This window comes from Typopeltis vanoorti, chromosome 6 (assembly GCF_054136105.1).
Source record: "Typopeltis vanoorti isolate ZY-2024b chromosome 6, IOZ_Tvanoo_1.0, whole genome shotgun sequence".
NCBI classification, from domain to species: Eukaryota; Metazoa; Arthropoda; class Arachnida; order Uropygi; family Thelyphonidae; genus Typopeltis; species Typopeltis vanoorti.
The window spans coordinates 99,149,014-99,166,956 of NC_143554.1; the positions used below are offsets into that span (position 1 = coordinate 99,149,014).

At 36.2% G+C, this 17,943-nt stretch overlaps 1 protein-coding gene across 2 annotated transcripts in view; it reads right to left on the reverse strand.

The window, feature by feature from the left end:
• Aasdh (Aminoadipate-semialdehyde dehydrogenase) overlaps positions 1-17,943 on the reverse strand; it is a 239,502-nt gene that overhangs the window by 155,981 nt on the left and 65,578 nt on the right. For both annotated transcript variants that reach the window (XM_090395050.1, XM_090395051.1), the window contains exon 6: positions 5,834-6,054. In XM_090395050.1, the coding sequence (XP_090251176.1) occupies positions 5,834-6,054 (221 nt within the window). The remainder of the gene's footprint in view (positions 1-5,833; positions 6,055-17,943) is intronic.

A 17,943-nucleotide genomic window follows, 5' to 3' on the forward strand; every position in this document is an offset into this window, starting at 1 on the left:
CCTTCACTATTGTATTCACTGTTGAAATAGGTCGATTTATTTCCCGAGCTATTGTTGATAGAATTTTCCTGCCTTCATACATGCGAATTATTTTCAACTTTTCTTCTAAAGTAATTACAGACCTATGTTTTTTAGATTTATTACCAGAAACAACAAGTGACTAAGCTAATTGCGTGAGGCATCTACTACTGTACTGCAATAGGACTTTCAAAGATGCACCTGTGCAAAGCCACAAACGTGTTCATATGTGCTAGTAGATTTATTACGTAACTGCAAATTTATATAAGTCACGTGTTATGTAACTCGGGGTGTAACTGTATATGAAAAAATTTTCATAACTACAGCCAAATCATCATCATCATAATGTTAATTATGGATATAAATCATTTAAGATCATTTAAGATGGATAGATCATTATCCATCTGATGTCCTCTTTTGAGGTCTACCCAGTCTTCTCTTTCCAACTGGTTTATATTTTATTAATTGTTTAGGATATCAGGTGTTGGCCATTCAAGTTTATATGTTCTATCCAGTTTTTAATTGTTTAGTTTTTCTTCTATTGATTTTATTTTTAATTCTTTTAAAAGAACTTCATTCTTTTTTATGTCTAACAATGTGTATTTTGCAGTTCTTCTCATGAATCTCATTTCACTTGTTTTTATTCTTTGTTTATCTTCTTTCTTTATTGTCAAAATTTCACTGCCATATAATAATGCAGACAGTGCTCAAGTATTGTGTATTTTTAAGTGTGTTTCTTTTTGTACAATGTTTGGATTGAGTGTTCTATTTATCAAGCCTATAATCTGTAAAAATTCTGAAGTTTTTAATTTTATGTCTTTTTCTCCTTCATATGATATTTCACATCCAAGATAATTGAAAGTATTTATCTGTTCTATTATTTTATTATTAATAATTAATTTACTTCTAACTGGAGTTTGTCCACAAAACAACACCATTGTTTTAATTTTATCTATGGATATTTTCATTCCAAACTATTCTACTATAATTTTTAAATTATATATTATTCTTTGTAAATTTTCTACCTTATCTGATATTATTATCTGATCATCTGCAAATAATAGCTTATTTATTTTGTTATTCTGGGAATTTTCTATATCTGGATTATTTAGGGTGTTCCATTGTATTAATACTATAATTTTTAAATTATATATTATTCTTTGTAAATTTTCTACCTTATCTGATATTATTATCTGATCATCTGCAAATAATAGCTTATTTATTTTGTTATTCTGGGAATTTTCTATATCTGGATTATTTAGGGTGTTCCATTGTATTAATATTTCATTAATATTAAAAAGTGTTGGTGACAGAAGGCATCACTGTCTTACTCCTTGGTTTATAAATTGTTTTTCAGTCATTTTTCCGTTTATTTTTATTTCATTATCTTTGTATATATTCAATATTGCATGTAGTAAAATATTAGGTATATTAATTCTTTGTATTATTTATCAAACATTGTAATATATTGGATTGTTGCAAATGAAATGGCCGATTTTAAGGACGATTGAAAAAGAAGAGAATAAAAAGAAGAAGAATACCTGTTTAATCAAAGTAATCTCCAGCAGCATCAATGCATTATTGCCAATGTGTGGCAAGGTCATTTATACCACATTTGTAAAAATCAGTGTCCCTGGAAGTGATGAAGTCCTTCACTGCCCGATAAATTGTTGCGTCGTTGGCAAATCATTTCTTGGACAAAAAATGGCTCAAGTGCCGAAAAATGGTAATCTGTTGGGGAAATGTCAGGAGAACATGGAGGATGAGGCACAATTTTATATCCCAAATTGTTGATTTGCTGTATGGCTGACACTGCCATATGTGGTCGGGCGTTATCCTGAAGCAATAGGACTCCATGTCTATTAACAAGTGCTGGTTGCTTAAGGCACAATTTGTCATGCATTTGCCGCATATCTGTACAATATCGAGCTGCATTTATCGTTTCACCTCGTGGAAGGAATTAGTAGTGAATAACACCAGCAGAAGACCACCATACAGTAAACATCTTCATTGGATGCAGAGGTGCCTTTGGAGTACTTCCTGGAGCATCTTCCACTCCCAACCACTGCGACGAACGTGTACGATTGTCGTAGAATATCCACCTCTCATTCACAGTTAGTTGCAGGAACCTTTCTTCTTTACTTTTTAAGAGAGAAGAGCACACTTCCAAATGGCATGCTTTGTTTTCATCAGTGAGTTCGTGAGGCACCCACTTGTCGAGCTTCCTTACTTTTCCTATTATTGGCAAGTGCTGTGAAACAGTTGAGAAGTGTACATTTGGTGTCTGGGCAATCTCTCGTATAGTTTGTCGTGGATCTGATTCGATTAAATCCTTTAATTCATTCGAATCAATGGAGGAAGGACGATGGCCACAGGGTTCGTTTTGTAGCCTCAAATCTCCTGAGCAAAATTTTGCAAACCAACAGCGAGTGGATCTCTCATTACTTGTTATTATAGTAGATCTCATTACTCCACCGAATGCTTTATTGATGTTTTTTACTGCAGTCGCTACAGAATTTCCCAATTTGAACTTGTAAAGGTATAGCAACCTTAATTGACTGGGTTCCATGATTGACTTGATGTCAGTAGTATTCAATGTTTAATGCTTGTTGAACAAAACAAATACTATGATTGCATCAGCCACGTGTGACGCTCTCACATGACATAAAAAATTTGAATATACCTCAGCACTTGCTTTCTTCAGCAACCAGTAGAAACCTGACAGTCATTCAACGGCCATTTGATTTGCAACAACCCAATATTTATCAAACAGTATATATCTTTTTACTTCGTCAAATGATTTTTCATAATCAATAAACAAAAGATGAGTTTCTAAATTAAATTCTCTTCTTTTCTCTATAAGTAGTTTTAAACAAAAAAAAAAAGCTGCATCCATTGTAGAGCATCCCTTTCTAAATCCATTTTGACCTTCTAATATTTTTTCACTGTATATTTAAAATTTTTCATTAAGTATTCTACTATATATTTTGTAGCATGTATTCAATAAACTAATACTTCTATTATTATTATTATCAGGTTTTGTTTTATCTCCATTTTTAAACATAGGTATTACTAGTATAAATTAAAGATGCCAAGAAATTATATTCTTTGGTTAAATCCTTTATCCAAGTGTAAGCAAACAAAGTTTGTGCGTGAATAACTTGACAAGTGGACAACTCGTGTATAGAGGCTAATGACTTCACAAACTGACTTGCCTTAGTATACCATAATGCAAAGCACATATCCTTACAAACATGTATAATGCTATGCATTATGAGAAGGGTCACTACTCAGACCGGTTTCAACCTTTTTGTGAACATAATTTCAGCATGTGAAGAAACTCATGAAGTTACTTCACGTGCTGAAGAAAGAAAAGGTGAACTAAGATCCTTTTTGTGAGAATGTGTTCAGAGTTAAGTGCAGGGTAGAACTCACTTTAGAGGCTTAAAGGAAGGAAAATAGCACAGGTCAAGAATCCCAACTAGAAAAGCACCTAATAAGGGTGTTTGCCAGAAGCCCAGATTGTAACATACGTTGCCTAAGAATTAATATTTTCATATTTTATAAATATAACACATCTGTATTCATTTAAACTAGGTTGGAGTTTTAAGGGCAGCTATATATTCTGCGAAAAAAAACAAAAAACTTTCACTTTTGAACTCACTGCAATGAAGTTTTTTTTTTTTTTTTTTTTGTCCAAGGCATGGTCTGCTCTATACCAGACTGTCCATAGTAATGATTACAGAAGTATTTATGTTCTTCCAAGCAGATAGTGGCTGATCTTCCAGTCTGTCTGGATGTAGTAGGCCTACAGGAAAAAAGGAATTCAATATACATGCACCAGGAACTGAGACAGGATAGTGATGAGCTGATCTTTAGGGAAACAGACAAAGCAGCTAGTTTTAAGTAGAGCTTAAAGGTAATGCATAAATAGTATTTTTATAAAATTCTAGCTTTTTTCTGATATACACCTGAAAAAGGAAATAGTGATTACATTACTATAATCTTTCAGAAGAGAAGGTTGCAGACTAAGGAAAGGATTAAGTATTTTGCTGATTCTGTTGGAATTATAGACATTAGAAAGAAAGGTATGGCATACTTGGTTAAGCTAAGTTGTAAGAGAATTCTCACTGGAATAGAGATTAATGGCTCTATTGAAAATTTTAATAATACCTTCTGTTTGTGTTAGAGGGTATGGAAATGTTTTTGAATATATCTGCCTACTGTATACTGTAAAAGAAAGGTTAATATTGGGAAGGCAAGTTACTAAAGTATACAGAGAGGCTAGATTATTGGTCTCTTTTTTCCATAGCGAAACAGATCCATGAATGTTGATTATTGAGGTGAAGGAGGAAAGAGTGCAATGTGTCTGGATTATGAGGTTAATTGCTTTTCAAAACTCCCCATGAAAAAACTGGCAAGGGAGGGGAGGAGAATGAAAGGGAAGAAATCCATTGCAGCACTCTCTGTCTGTTGGTAAATTTTGTTCTTCCAAGACAAGTAATCAGGATAGATGACAAAGAAGAGGAGATTTAAGATATTAGAAAGAAAAGCATTTTTAAAAGTGTTAATGTGTCATTTCAGAGTGATGATGAATTATTTACAATAAATTCATAAATAACTTAATTATTTATAATTAGATTTTCAACAGAAGCATTAAAATAGGTAAAATTTTTAATGTAAGAAGAAATATGACCAGTGGGAGTGGGGGTAAGAGATTTAGCTAATTGTTTGAGTAATCCATAAGAGGGAATCAAGTTCCCCTTGTAGCACCATCTATTATTGGTATGAGAGAATCGTATAGTTTGTACTTTGAATTATGGAAAGAAGTACTTTGCATTATGAGATACTTAGGCAAATGATGTGCAGTCATCTGCCTCTATATACAAGCAGCTTAGTCATAAAGATACTTCATATGCAAACTTTGTTTAGTTACATTTGAATAAAGGATTAAACAAGAATATAATTTCTTGGCAAGTATAATTTACCTTTTTAATCAAGCAATAAAACTTTTCACAACTATCTCTGATCTAGAAGATTTTAATAATAAGATGATAAAACGTTTTTATTACCTGTAAATGGGAAATATATGACTTCCACATTAATTCAACCTTGGTATCTCTTATGGGATCACAATAAAAGTCAAAGCTGGTAGTGACCCCTCCCATAATGCATAAATTATACACATTCAAAAGGATGCATGTTTTGCATTATGGGGTACTAAGGCAGTTGATGTGAAGTCATCTTCCTCTATATACAAGTAACCTAATTGTGAAGATATGTCACATGCAACTTTTGTTTGCTTATGCTTGGATAAAGGAGTAAAATAATATAAATTTCTTGGTAAGTATAATTTACCTGGAGAGGTAGACTTATGGGAATAAACTCTGGTGTCTGCAAATGTCCAATAAGTGTGAAGTCTCAATTTGAATGTTATCTCAGTATATGACTTGAATTTCCAATTAAGTTAATGGATGAAAACTTCTCATTGTAATTTACATGTGACTTTAAACTGAAAGTGTTTACAATGTTTTACTGAAGAGCTTTTGATTTAAACAAATGAATTACACAACAGCTTAAGAGAGACCCCTTATAATTTTCAAGCTCAATATTTGTTCTTGTGGTTCATGATGTTCAAAATTCTATTTGAATGATAATTTAAAGCAAAGTAAATTAATCAGTAATTAATAATTAATCACTAATTAATTAATTTCTTAGGCGCTGACATACTATTTAAAGTAGTAATATGTTTTATATGAGTATTTAAAGTACTCATATAAAACACACTTATAAAAAAATATAATAAATTACTTACTTTAAATTTATTTTGTGATACATGGTCCAACAAGACAATTCGGTAAGACCATACAAATTATAGAACTGAGTCTGGTTACTGACACCCTGCCACTTCCTTAGAGTAGAAAGAGATGGACAAGATTCACCACCAAGAGCAAGAATACGGAGCTTACTTTCACTGGAAAGGATGGTATTGTGAAGCACATCAATAGAAAACCTCTGAATTAAGGAAGGTGTACACTGAAGTACAAGATAAAATGATTTTAGCTTTAACTCATATATCTAAAATGCAATTTTCAATTTTAATATTTGTTATTAGTACAACAAACATTTCCATGCAATGAAGAAATTCATTTATTTTCATGCAGAAAATTAAAATGGATTCGAGCACCACAAATTTTTATGACATCATTAATAATTAGAAGTTCAATAAGGGTATTATTGTTTCTTATTGTAATAAACTTTTCTTGGAATAGGACTGAAAAAAATAGAAACAACATATCTTATTTAATAAAGAAATTTTATAACTAAGAGTTCAACGATAAAAGAAGGTTTATTAGTCATTAAACTATCATAACAAAAATAAATGACTAGCTTCACTACAATGGATCAAGGTGGTAAACTCACAAATACCAATTTTAAAGTACTCAGATAAACCATTTGAGTATTAATAATCAAAGAACAATGAGCCATTAGAATTCTAATGATTTAGAATTATTCAGTTTTTTAAAAATAATATTAGCATTTAGCAAATAAAATAGCCAAATAAAGAAAATATCTATCTTACTTAAACCTTCTAATCTCTTAACAATATCTTGCAATGCACTGACAAATACAGTTCCTAACTAGTGGAAGGAAACCAAGATAATTCCATTAAATAAAAGTTAAGCTATGGCTGAAACAACTTGATCCTCTATGCAATGGCTTTATTAGAGGCAGACTGTGGTTTAGCAATTTGGTTAATTTTATAACATTGACTGCAGAATTGGATAGGAATAATGATATACTAGAATACTTTTTTTTTTTGAAATAATTAATAGTATATAAGTGTGTGTGTGCATGAGTAAGAGTTGCTATGAAAGTTGTGCACTTTTGAAATATTGCAGTGTTATTAGTGTGTGGGATCTTTGAAATTAGAGCTCAGTATAGTAACCGGCGAAGGAAAAGATGGTAGTGGCATGCAGGAATTCAATTTCGATTTCAGTCATTTCATGAAATGTGCTATATATGTGTGTGTATATATATATATATATATATATATATATATATTATATATATATATATATATATATATATATATATATATATATGAGGCCTGTTCAATAAGTAATAAGACTAATTTTACTATTGTGAAACCACTCATCACAATATTAATTTCTGTGGAATAAAGAAATGTTGCTGTCTGTATTAACAAAAGAGGTTGATAGATGGCATATACAGGCTGATATGCCAGAGTGTACGGTAACTAAACGCAAGCTTGTTTCAGCGCGCCTACAAGCCGCGACCAGTCGTTGAAATGGCAGCGTCCTTGGAACAGCGTTATGTGATTAAATTTTGTGTGCGTTTGCAAAAACTGGCATCAGACACTTTTAACATGATACGCGAAGCTTTCCATGATGAAGCAATGTCGAGGGCAAGTGTTTTTCGCTGGCATAAAACTTTTAAGGAAGGAAGGCAAAATGTGGAAGATCTTGAACATGAGGGAAGACCTTCAACGTCCATCACAGAGACAATGATCAACACAGCAGCAATTATCATCAAGGAGGATTGCAGAATTACAGTACACCAGCTGCATGTTGTCCTGAATATTTTTGTGGGAAGTGTTCACTCAATCATGGCTGAACATTTGGGACTGAAACGTGTTTGCGCCCGATGGATTCCCAAACTCTTGACATTGGAACAAATGCAGCATTGAGTGAATGTGTGCACAGAATGGAAAGAAAGACTGGAACAGGAAGGTGACAACTTCTTAAAACGCATCATTACAGCAGATAAAGCTTGGTTGTATCCCTATGACCCTACAATGAAACAACAAAGCAGTGAATGGAAGCATCCATCTTCACCTACCCCAAGAAAGCAAAAACTGTAAAATCGGCTGGTAAAGTTATGACCATAATGTTTTTTGACTACGAAGGCATTGTTTACCAACAAGCTGTAGAACCCAGAAATACTGTAAACGGCTCATACTATGCGGATGTTTTATGGACAACGGTACAGCACGTCAAAAGGAAGTGTCCATTGCTGAAGAATGGCTTCTTATTGCACCACAATAATGCAAGGCCACATATTGCTGGTTACATAGTGGATGTTTTGCAGAAGAACAACATAGATATCCTACCACACCCTCCATACAGTCCTGATCTCGCACTGTGCGATTTCTGGCTGTTTCCTCAGCTCAAGAAACCACTAAGAGGCTGCCATTTCGAAAGCAAAAAAGCATGTGTAAAAGCTGCAGAGGCAGTTTTGAAAGAACTCTCAAAAAACGGACTTTCACATGTGTTTAAGAAGTGGACGCAACATTGGGACAAATGCATCGCGTCTCACGGTAGTTACTTTGAAAAAGACCATGTAAATGATGACGATTAAAGGTAATCTGTTTTCTGTATAAATATAGTCATAACTTATTGAACAGCCTACGTATATATATATATATATATATATATATATTTTTTTTTTTATGTTGGGCCCCTTATACGAGAGGTTGGCTGGTCAACCTATAGTACATTAGTACAGTATATGGGTAGTGGGTTGGGAAAGGAGAAACTTGTTTACATTTGATTTAAAAGCCTGTATGTTGTATTCCTTGGGAAATACGTCAGGCGGGGGGGGGGGCTGTTCTACAGTACAGCAGTAGCAGGGATGAAGGAGGAGAAGAAGAAACTTGTTCTGTGGGTTTCAAGGTGTACAGTGAAAGGATGTTGGGCAGCAGCTGTACATGTTCCAATGGGCCTAGTATAGAGCGGGGGAATTATTGATGCTGTTTCAGATGAACATTTTCCATGGAAATATTTATAGAATATACAAATTGCAGAGACCAAACATCTATGTGAAAGTGAGGGGAGTGAGTTGGTAAGAGATGGGTCATTTATCAGTCTAATTGCTCTCCTCTGTACTGAGTCAAGCATTTTGAGGGAGCTTTTAGGAGCCCCACTCCAAATGTGAGTGCAATATTCGATAGCTGGGCGGATTTGTGATTTGTATAAGGTTAACAACTATTTAGAGGTGAAGTAACATCTTGAGCAAAAGAGAAAACCTAGTTTTTTGGAAGCTGAGGATGCAATGGTTGTGATGTATTTATGATATTAGGAGAGCAATAGAGAAAGCAGATGAATTTGACTGAGTGGGGGGGGCAGGGATATTTTCAGCCAAAGAAGGTCGAAGTTGGGCGATTCTAGGTTGGGTGCTCTCTGGCAGAGTATGTCAGAGTGGATATATGCATAGACGCCACCCTTGGGTCGAAAGGAGTTTAATAGTGTATAGTTAGGAAGGTTGAAATGGATAGTGCCGGGAAAAGGTGAGATTTGAGTTTTCCTTGGTGGACTGCAGATGGTAGTGGACACTATTAAGGTTGGAGTTGAGGCCATGGACGTTGGTGAAGTGAATATGCAAGGTTCCGTGAGGCATGGATTTGACCACAAGGGTCTTACACATTTCCTATTCAGTGCTTGCATACTGGTCTCTTTGGTGGCTACTAGTGGTGTCACTTGGTTTTTGTACTAGTTGGGTTTGTTTGTAGTCTATCATCCAACTGTTGTCTCCATTTTGGCGTTTTTCTTCTAGTTGTTGTCTTCGGAGTTGGCATCTTTGTTCTCTCTGGGCAAAAGTTAAATCAGGTAGAGCATGTACACACAACTGGGGGGGAAGTGTCCTTTAGCTTGCTGTTTATTGCCATTATAAATTTGGATGTGTTTGTAGGTGTGTCGCAGATCACTTTCATGAGACCTAGACAGTTCGTTCCGTCCTTTCTTTTGTTTATGGATCTGAAATGATGGCATTTGACAATATTTCTGGGATCAAAGATGCATTCTCATGCTAGTTTTCTGACATCTTCTTTTAATGATTTATCGTTTTCCGTCAAAAAAGTTCAGGATAACGGTGTTGAGTCTCCTATTTTCGACCTCAAGCGACCTGTGTACCGTTGATGCGATCAGTTCGCGAAGTTCGTTAGCGTTGATGGGTGCACTTGCAATCGGGCACTGGTCATTGAGTATCTCGAGCTTAGTTTCCAACTTTCGGATTTTGGAGGAGAAAGTATCGATCATGGTATTAAGGTGTTATTCGAGGTTTTCAACTCGTTTGCCTAGGTTTAGTAGCTGTTTTACAGAAGGGAGGCACATTGCACAGAAGTAAGACTGGTTGAGATCGGTAAAAAGCTTGTGTGCCAATTATCTATTTTCGTGCAAGAAGTATGTAGCCAGTGGCTACAGAAATCACACAATATACCTTTTTTTCCTTTCAGTAACTTCGGTTTCACAGCCACGGCACTTCGTATTGGCATTTGGCTTGTTGGTGATCGGCGGTGCTACGCTGACAGGACTCGAGGTAATCTTTCGTTGTTGGCCTTTGCTGCTGCCATCTTCACTTCGCACGGTAGGCACAGCCTTAAATATCCAGGCCACTTTAAAGTGGCCTAGATATTTAAGGCGGATGGAAGGAGGGTGTGTGCGAAGTGTTAGATGAATGAGAATTTGATGAATGCTAATATGCTGATAATTGAAGTGTTAGTAACAAGAATGTCATGAGGAGGATGAGTGCTCGTCTGATAGAAAAGGACAGTGTAAAAGAGCAGCAAAAAATGTTAAAAAAGTTTTGAAAACAAGAACGAGCGATCTGAAAAATTTAACAATCGATGGTAAGAAAGACAAAAGTGATGCAAATGTGGCGGAAGTTACAAAACAAAATGCAGTTAAAGATAAGGTGGCGAGCAGCATTGACTGTGAACTTGCATGTATGATGCAAGGTTCGAAAGGAAGAATGAAAGTGAAAGTGCGATGCAAGGTTCGAAAGAATAAATGAGACAAAAATTGGGCGAAGTTCAAAAGTTTGAAAATTCGAAAGAATGAATGAGAGCGAAAATGCCACACAAGATTCGAAAGATCAGTTGGTTAAGATGAGGCAAGAGATGAAATGGATGTGAAATGAAGTTAAGAGAATTCGAGATATGTATGGAAGAGTGAAAATGATGATAACGAATAATGTTGGTATAAAAGAGGTAATAAAAGACCCATTGAGTGGCACTGTATGGTGATTCAATTATTAAAGGTGTGCTAGATGAGAGAATGCATAAAGTATGTTTTACTGGATGTAGAATGAGTACAGTGATTGAGGCATTAGATATGAGAAGTAAGCAAGTAAAAGAGTTGGTAGTTGTAATAGGTATAAATGACTTGACTGCAAACAAAGAACACGTCAGATTGGATATCAGGAGGTTGTTGAGACGGATAAAAGAGAATAGCGTGATAGGTAGTAAGCATGTTGCCCAAGTATGACAGTGGTGAGATGAGATGGAGGGCAAGGATTATGAATGATATGTTAGCAGAAATGTGTGAGGAGAAAGGAGTAGTTTGTTAATGTGTGGAATGAGTTTGAAGGATGAAGTGAATTGTATAGGAGCAATGGGCTGCATTTCAGTGTTTTTGGTGTGGGTCACTTGGAGAGACTGCTGCTGGAAGATAGAGAAGTTTGCAGAGAATGAATCTGATCAAGTGGTAAGCGACGTTGAAGAATGTTAAAGTAAGACAGGAGAGATTGAAGAGATGGTAATGAATGAAGGAGTGAGCAGCATGAATATAGAGAATGAGAGAGCAGGTGTGCAAGATAGACAGGTAAATGGGGAGGTACAGGGTGGACAGAGGAACACAGCATGAGAAAGGTAAATGCTACAAGAGGATGTGAATGCATTTGTAGACAAAAAGGGGATGACCTGGGATCAAGGAGGAAAACAGTTGGATCTGAAGAAGGTTTGAAGATGAATAAGGAGAAAAAGAAATGGCTCAAGTTAAGCATGGAGAAGTCACATCAAATAAGTGGTGTCAGTGGAACTAGCTATAGATCCAGGAATCAGCTGCTGTGTTTGTATACAAATGCTAGAAGCATAAGAAACAAGAAAATGAAATGGTTGCATTAATTGCGTCTGTTCACCCAAAAATTGTTAGAATAAGTGAGACATAGTTGGATGAGGATGACATTCTGATAGGAATAGAGATGGAAGGGGTATGATGTGTTTTGTGAGGATAAAGGGGATAAAAAGTATGTTTTTTATTTAAAAAGTTGGTTAAGATGAGGCAAGAGATGAAATGGATGCGAAATGAAGTTAAGAGAATTCGATATATGTATGGAAGAGTTAAAATGGAAAAAACAAATAATGTTGGTATAAAAGAGGTAAAAAGACCCGTGACCTGCTATTGAGAAAGAGTTATGTTCATACAAAGTAAAGATGCAAGAGGGAAACGGTGCCAGTTGTTTATTATTATTATTACGGATATCTCCATGGAGTCAGTAGACTCATCTCTGGAGATCCAAACTATCAAAACAATATCTATTATACCTCTTCTTGAATTCATTTACAGATGATATGGAGTGAGATAGAGGTGGATAGAATGAAATACTTAGTTGGATGTTCTATAGACCTGGTAATGTGGATGCTAGTGACTATGAAATGTACAATCAAATTAGCCAAGCAAATAAGAAAATGAGTTTCTTGAGTTTTGAGGGACAACTACCTCAGACAGTATATAACATAGGGCACACAAGGATTGAGGGTCTTAGATTTGATCATCTCATCAGAGGAAGTAATAATAAATGAGGTGTCAAATCACAATCCAGTCAGTTAGAGTGACCATGAAGTGATTAAGTGGTTGCCAGCAGTGTGAAGTCCTCTGTGAGAAAAGGGTATATGTGGAACTATGCGGCTGGTGATTATGAAGAGCTCAGGAGACAGCTTGCAGGTGTAGCATAGAATGAGGAGTTAGTTGGAAAAGAGATCAATGCAGCTTGGGGGATATTCAAGAACTATCTAGTAGAAGCAATGTCTAAATATATTTCAAGGGTCGGAAGGTTAAATAAGGTAGGTGTGAAATGAACATGTAATAGAGAGAAAAAAAAGGCAATATGGAGGAAGCATAAGAGAAGTGGTAATAACCAATTCCATGAGGATTACAAAGAATAGGCAAGGAGGGTGACTTGGTTGGTAAGGGTAGCAAAAGTGACGTATGAGCAGCAGTTAGCTAATGAAGTCAAAAAGAATGATTATGGAAAAATGACATTGATTGGAGAAAATGATATAAGGACAACTACTACAGAAGATATATAGTGGAGATATTTAATGAGCAATTCATAAAAGTCTTTCATTCTTATGAATGTGACATCATGGAGAGATTAGAGCAGTTGAAGGGAAGAGGAAGAGACACTAACTGTAAGTGAGCAAGAGGTGTATGAGGATAGAAAGGGGGATGGTAAATCCCTTTATGTTTTAAAAGCCAGGTACGAAACTCGGATTGAAATCCATAGAGTTTCATGCCAAAAAACTATCGGCAGGCCCAAGTGTAAATGATCACGTGGGTAGTACTACACCAGGGCAACTGCGAGCAAAGGTGGAGCAAGCTCCCTCACTAACTTTAATATTCTCTCATAATGTAAAAGCAGCTCCTAAGAGGAGTAAAAGCCACCTGTTAGGAGCTGGCTTTTACATTATGAGAGAATATTAAAGTTAGTGAGGGATCTTGCTCCACCTTTGCTCGGAGTTGCCCTGGTGTAGTACTACCCAAGTGATCATTTACACTTGGGCCTGACGATAGTTTTTCGGCATGAAACTCTATGGATTTCGATCCGAGTTTCGTACCTGGCTTTTAAAACAAAAAGGGATTTACCATCCCCCTTTGTATTAACAATTTTGCCGGTAAAATAGCCTTCTGGCTTATTAAATTTGTAGGTGTATGAGGAGTTGAGCAAACTAGATGTAAATAAGGCTGTGGGACTTGATAATATATCACCACGTATTCTGAAGGAATGTGCCAGGGAGTTGACATCTGCCTTGACATATTTTCTTAATATGAGTCTTTCACTGGGCTGAGTTAAAAAGGAGTGGAAGGAGGGCAAGATTGTGCCACTTCATAAGGGAGCTGATAGAACTCAGACATCAAATTATAGGCCTATCTGTGTCTTGGGTATTGTGGTTAAGTTGTTGGAGAAGCTGGTGAGAACTAGGATCCAGAAGTGGGTTGACAACAATGGAATTATCTTTGATGGACAGCATGAATTTACTAAAGGGAGGTCATGTTTTAGTAATCTACTTACTTATTACAATAAGATGACAGCTTTCTGATGTTGAAAGTTTATTTTTCACTTGGTTAGAGTATAATAAATTTAGTTTAATCCTTTATCCAAGTGTGAGCAAACAAAGTTTGCGCCTGAAAGTATCTTCAGGACTAGGGTAAGGTGGTACAACACCAGGACAACTCGTTGCAAAGGTGGAGCAAGCTACCAACACTCCTATCTCAGTATCTCCCATAATGCAAAACACATCTCCTTGCGGATATGTCTAATGTTATGCATTAAGGGAAGGGCCACAACCCAGACTAGTTTCCACCTTTATTGAGGTCTCTTCAGTGGGAGCAGGTCATCTCTACTCCTATAGGTAGAGATGACCTGCTAATGCTTCTGCCTGGTATCTCCACTTGGGCCTGGCTCCCACTGAAGAGACCTCAATAAAGGTCGAAACTAGTCTGGGTTGTGGCCCTTCCCTTAATGCATAACATTAGACATATCCGCAAGGAGATGTGTTTTGCATTATGGGAGATACTGAGATAGGAGTGTTGGTAGCTTGCTCCACCTTTGCAATGAGTTGGCCTGGTGTTGTACCACCTTACCCCAGTCCTGAAGATACTTTCAGGCGCAAACTTTGTTTGCTCACACTTGGATAAAGGATTAAACTAAATTTATTGTGACAGCTTTCCTTGGACAGAGGAGAGGGATACACAGTAGTATGCTCAGATTTTGCAAAGGCTTACTGATAAATTACCACATAACAAGTTGATAGTCAAATTAGAGCAGATGGAGTTGGAAATTAGATTAGTGCATTGGATTGGAGACTGGTTATCTGATAGGTATCAGTAAGTTGGGTATGGGGGGGGCAATATCCAGGAAGAGGAAAGTCACTAGTAGTGTGTCTCAGGGGTCTGTTTTATGACTCATTGCTGTTTAACCTGTATGTTAATGATATTGGACGGGGATATTCAGTTGATTGCAGGTGATGCAAAGTTGGGATGAACTATGAACAGTAGAGAAGATGTTGTGGCCTTACAAGAAGACTTGAATAAATTGAGTGAATGGGCATGCAAGTTCAATGATGCAAAATGTAAGGTTTTAAAATTTGGGAAACAAAGATGGGATGTAGAATTTATGCTTGGTGGGCTATACTTTTGGAGGTGGAGGAAATATCTTGGGGGTGATAGTGGATAAGGATCTGAAATTTAGGGGACACATTGCCAAAAATTGTGAGGACAACACAAAGAATTCTGGGAATGATGTGGAGAACAGTGACTTGTAGAAGTAAGAAGATTCTTGTTCCATTGTATAAGGCTTTTATTAGGCCACACATGGACTTCTGTGCACAGATTTGGTCACCTGGTTTTCAAAAAGATGAAGGGATATTGGAAAGGGTCCAGAGAAGGTTTATGTCGAATATGAGGAAAGGTTGAGAAGATACAATTTACAGAGTCTAGTGGATAGGAAAGAGGAGTGATATGATAGAGACCTACAAGTTAGTAAGGGGTTGTTACAGGATCAATGTTGGAGAGGTTTACAGCAAACGGTAGGAGATGGGGAGAACCAATGGACATCTCTGAATGCTGTATAAAGAGACTGTGAACAAGGGAGGGAGGGAAGGAGAAGCAGGTTATTTGCATGCAGAGTTGTGAATGATCGGAATGCCTTGCCTGAGAGTGTGGTGTCTGCAGAGAATTTGAGTGCATTTAAGAAGTGGTATGATGAGCTGTGTGAATGACAAAAGGACCTCCTAGAGTAGTCTTTGACTCCATGGGAGTCTTGGGATAATAATAATAATGATACTTAAAATGTTTTTTTCATGGCATTTGACAGGATTCCACATGGAAGATCGTCATATGGACTCAAAGGGATGGGGTGTGTGTACAAACAATCTTGTGTTGGAGAGTGGATGATTGACAAGTATCAGAGTAATGTATAGAGGTGCTGAGTCTAAAGGAAGGAAGGTGACAAGTTGGGGTGCCACAGGGTTCTGTACTTGGACCATTGTATAATAATGATACTGAAGTTGGTCTGGATAGTAATAAACAATTATTTGTTTGTGAGGTCCAGATTCTTCTCATGGCATGTGAGAAGGCATGGACCACCAGTGGATGTTGCGAGCACATCTTCAGTGAATGTTTTCAATTATGATATGTATTAGGGACTGTGTGAATTGGAAGAGGTCCCTTCTTTGATGAGTCCTCAACTCCCTGAAGGAGCCTGAATAATAGTTATTATAGAATATTTTTTGCATCATTATTCTTGTTTTTATTTTCATATTTTATCTTTGTTTAAAAAAATAACAGGTTTGCAGGTGAAGTGTTATCATAGATAACTATTTGTATATGAGAGATGAGAGTGACTGACTTTGGCACGTATTGCTTTAAGGATTTAGAAAATTTTTTTGCTTATTTACAAAGTAAATTATACTTAATGAGATTATATTCCTTTTTATCCTTTACTCAAGAGTGAGCATGTGAAGTAACTTCACAAAATAATACTAGTATGTGAAGGAAAATGACTTCACATCAAATTGCTCTAATATCCTATAATGCACAGCATCTTTTGGACATATATATTGCCATACATTATGTCACAACCCAGACTGATTTCAACTTTGACTGAATATCACCGGCATTTATTAGGAATTGAAGATGTTTAAATCTGTTGACACGTTTTTACTGAATTTTTTATTTTTATTATTTTTTTTTTTAGTGTACAGAATAACTTATGAGATTGTACAGTTTTTGAGTTCTGTACTCCCCCCCCCCAACCCTATTTTCCCCATAAGCCCTTATTTTATTCTATAACATTGTGATTTTTAGGAACACATATACCATGTTATAGGAGAACCAACAGTAGTCAAAAATGTAATGGTGAGAGCAAAGAGGTGCAAATATTATCATCACAGTAAAGTTAAGAGCAGAGAGGTTCAAATATAACAAGGCATAACTGCCTCTTCCAAAGTGGCTATTTTTAATTAAGTATAGAGTAAACTGCATAATCTCTAAAACCTGAAATCTAGTCATGAAATTTTAATAAGGATCTCCAAATCAAATTTGATGAAAATTCATACCGAACTGAAAGACCCACTCTCATGTTCATTATACTTATTTCACTGATAAAGAAAGAATGACTAGAAATCAGTCTATACTGCTAATTAAAAAATAAAATATGCCTATTTTCATTTTTAACTTCAAAAAAAAAAAAAAAATCAGCTAACGCCTTTTTATTCCCGTATACGGGAGTAGGTGAGGCCATTTAGCCCTATCTAACTTTTGGAGACTGAGTGGGCAGTTCAATCTCCACTGGTACCCAATCAGAGACAGATGGCCCAAGGCTATCACTAATTAAGCGGTACACAGTGAAGAGAGATGGCTCAAATGTGCCGCCATCTCATGGTCCCTAATCCTAACACAATATATTTAATGTCTGAAATAATGTGGGTTCTACGGTCGATTTTCTTGAGTTTACAGGACGAAAAACCCGAGTTTCCGGGAGGAAAAACCTGCTTGCCCGTGCCAGAGATCGACTAACTCGGGAACCGGTCGAAAAAAGGCTTAGAAAATTTCCTCTAGTCGCCGACTAGACTCGAAACCAAGCCTTCCTTCGTGCGGCCAAGCGCGGTGGTGTGCAAACGCCACATCCACTGAGCTACACAGGCTCTCATTTTTAACTCATTTTTAACTTTTCTTAAAATATTATAAATCTGACTAAATCTGATTCTGCTTTTTGATCTTCTCAACACAGATGTTGGGAGCTCATGATCTTCACAAGTCCATATAAGAAATGCACAACTAATAGGATTAACATGCTAAATTCTGACAGTCCATGAACAAACCACATACAGATAACTTATTTGAT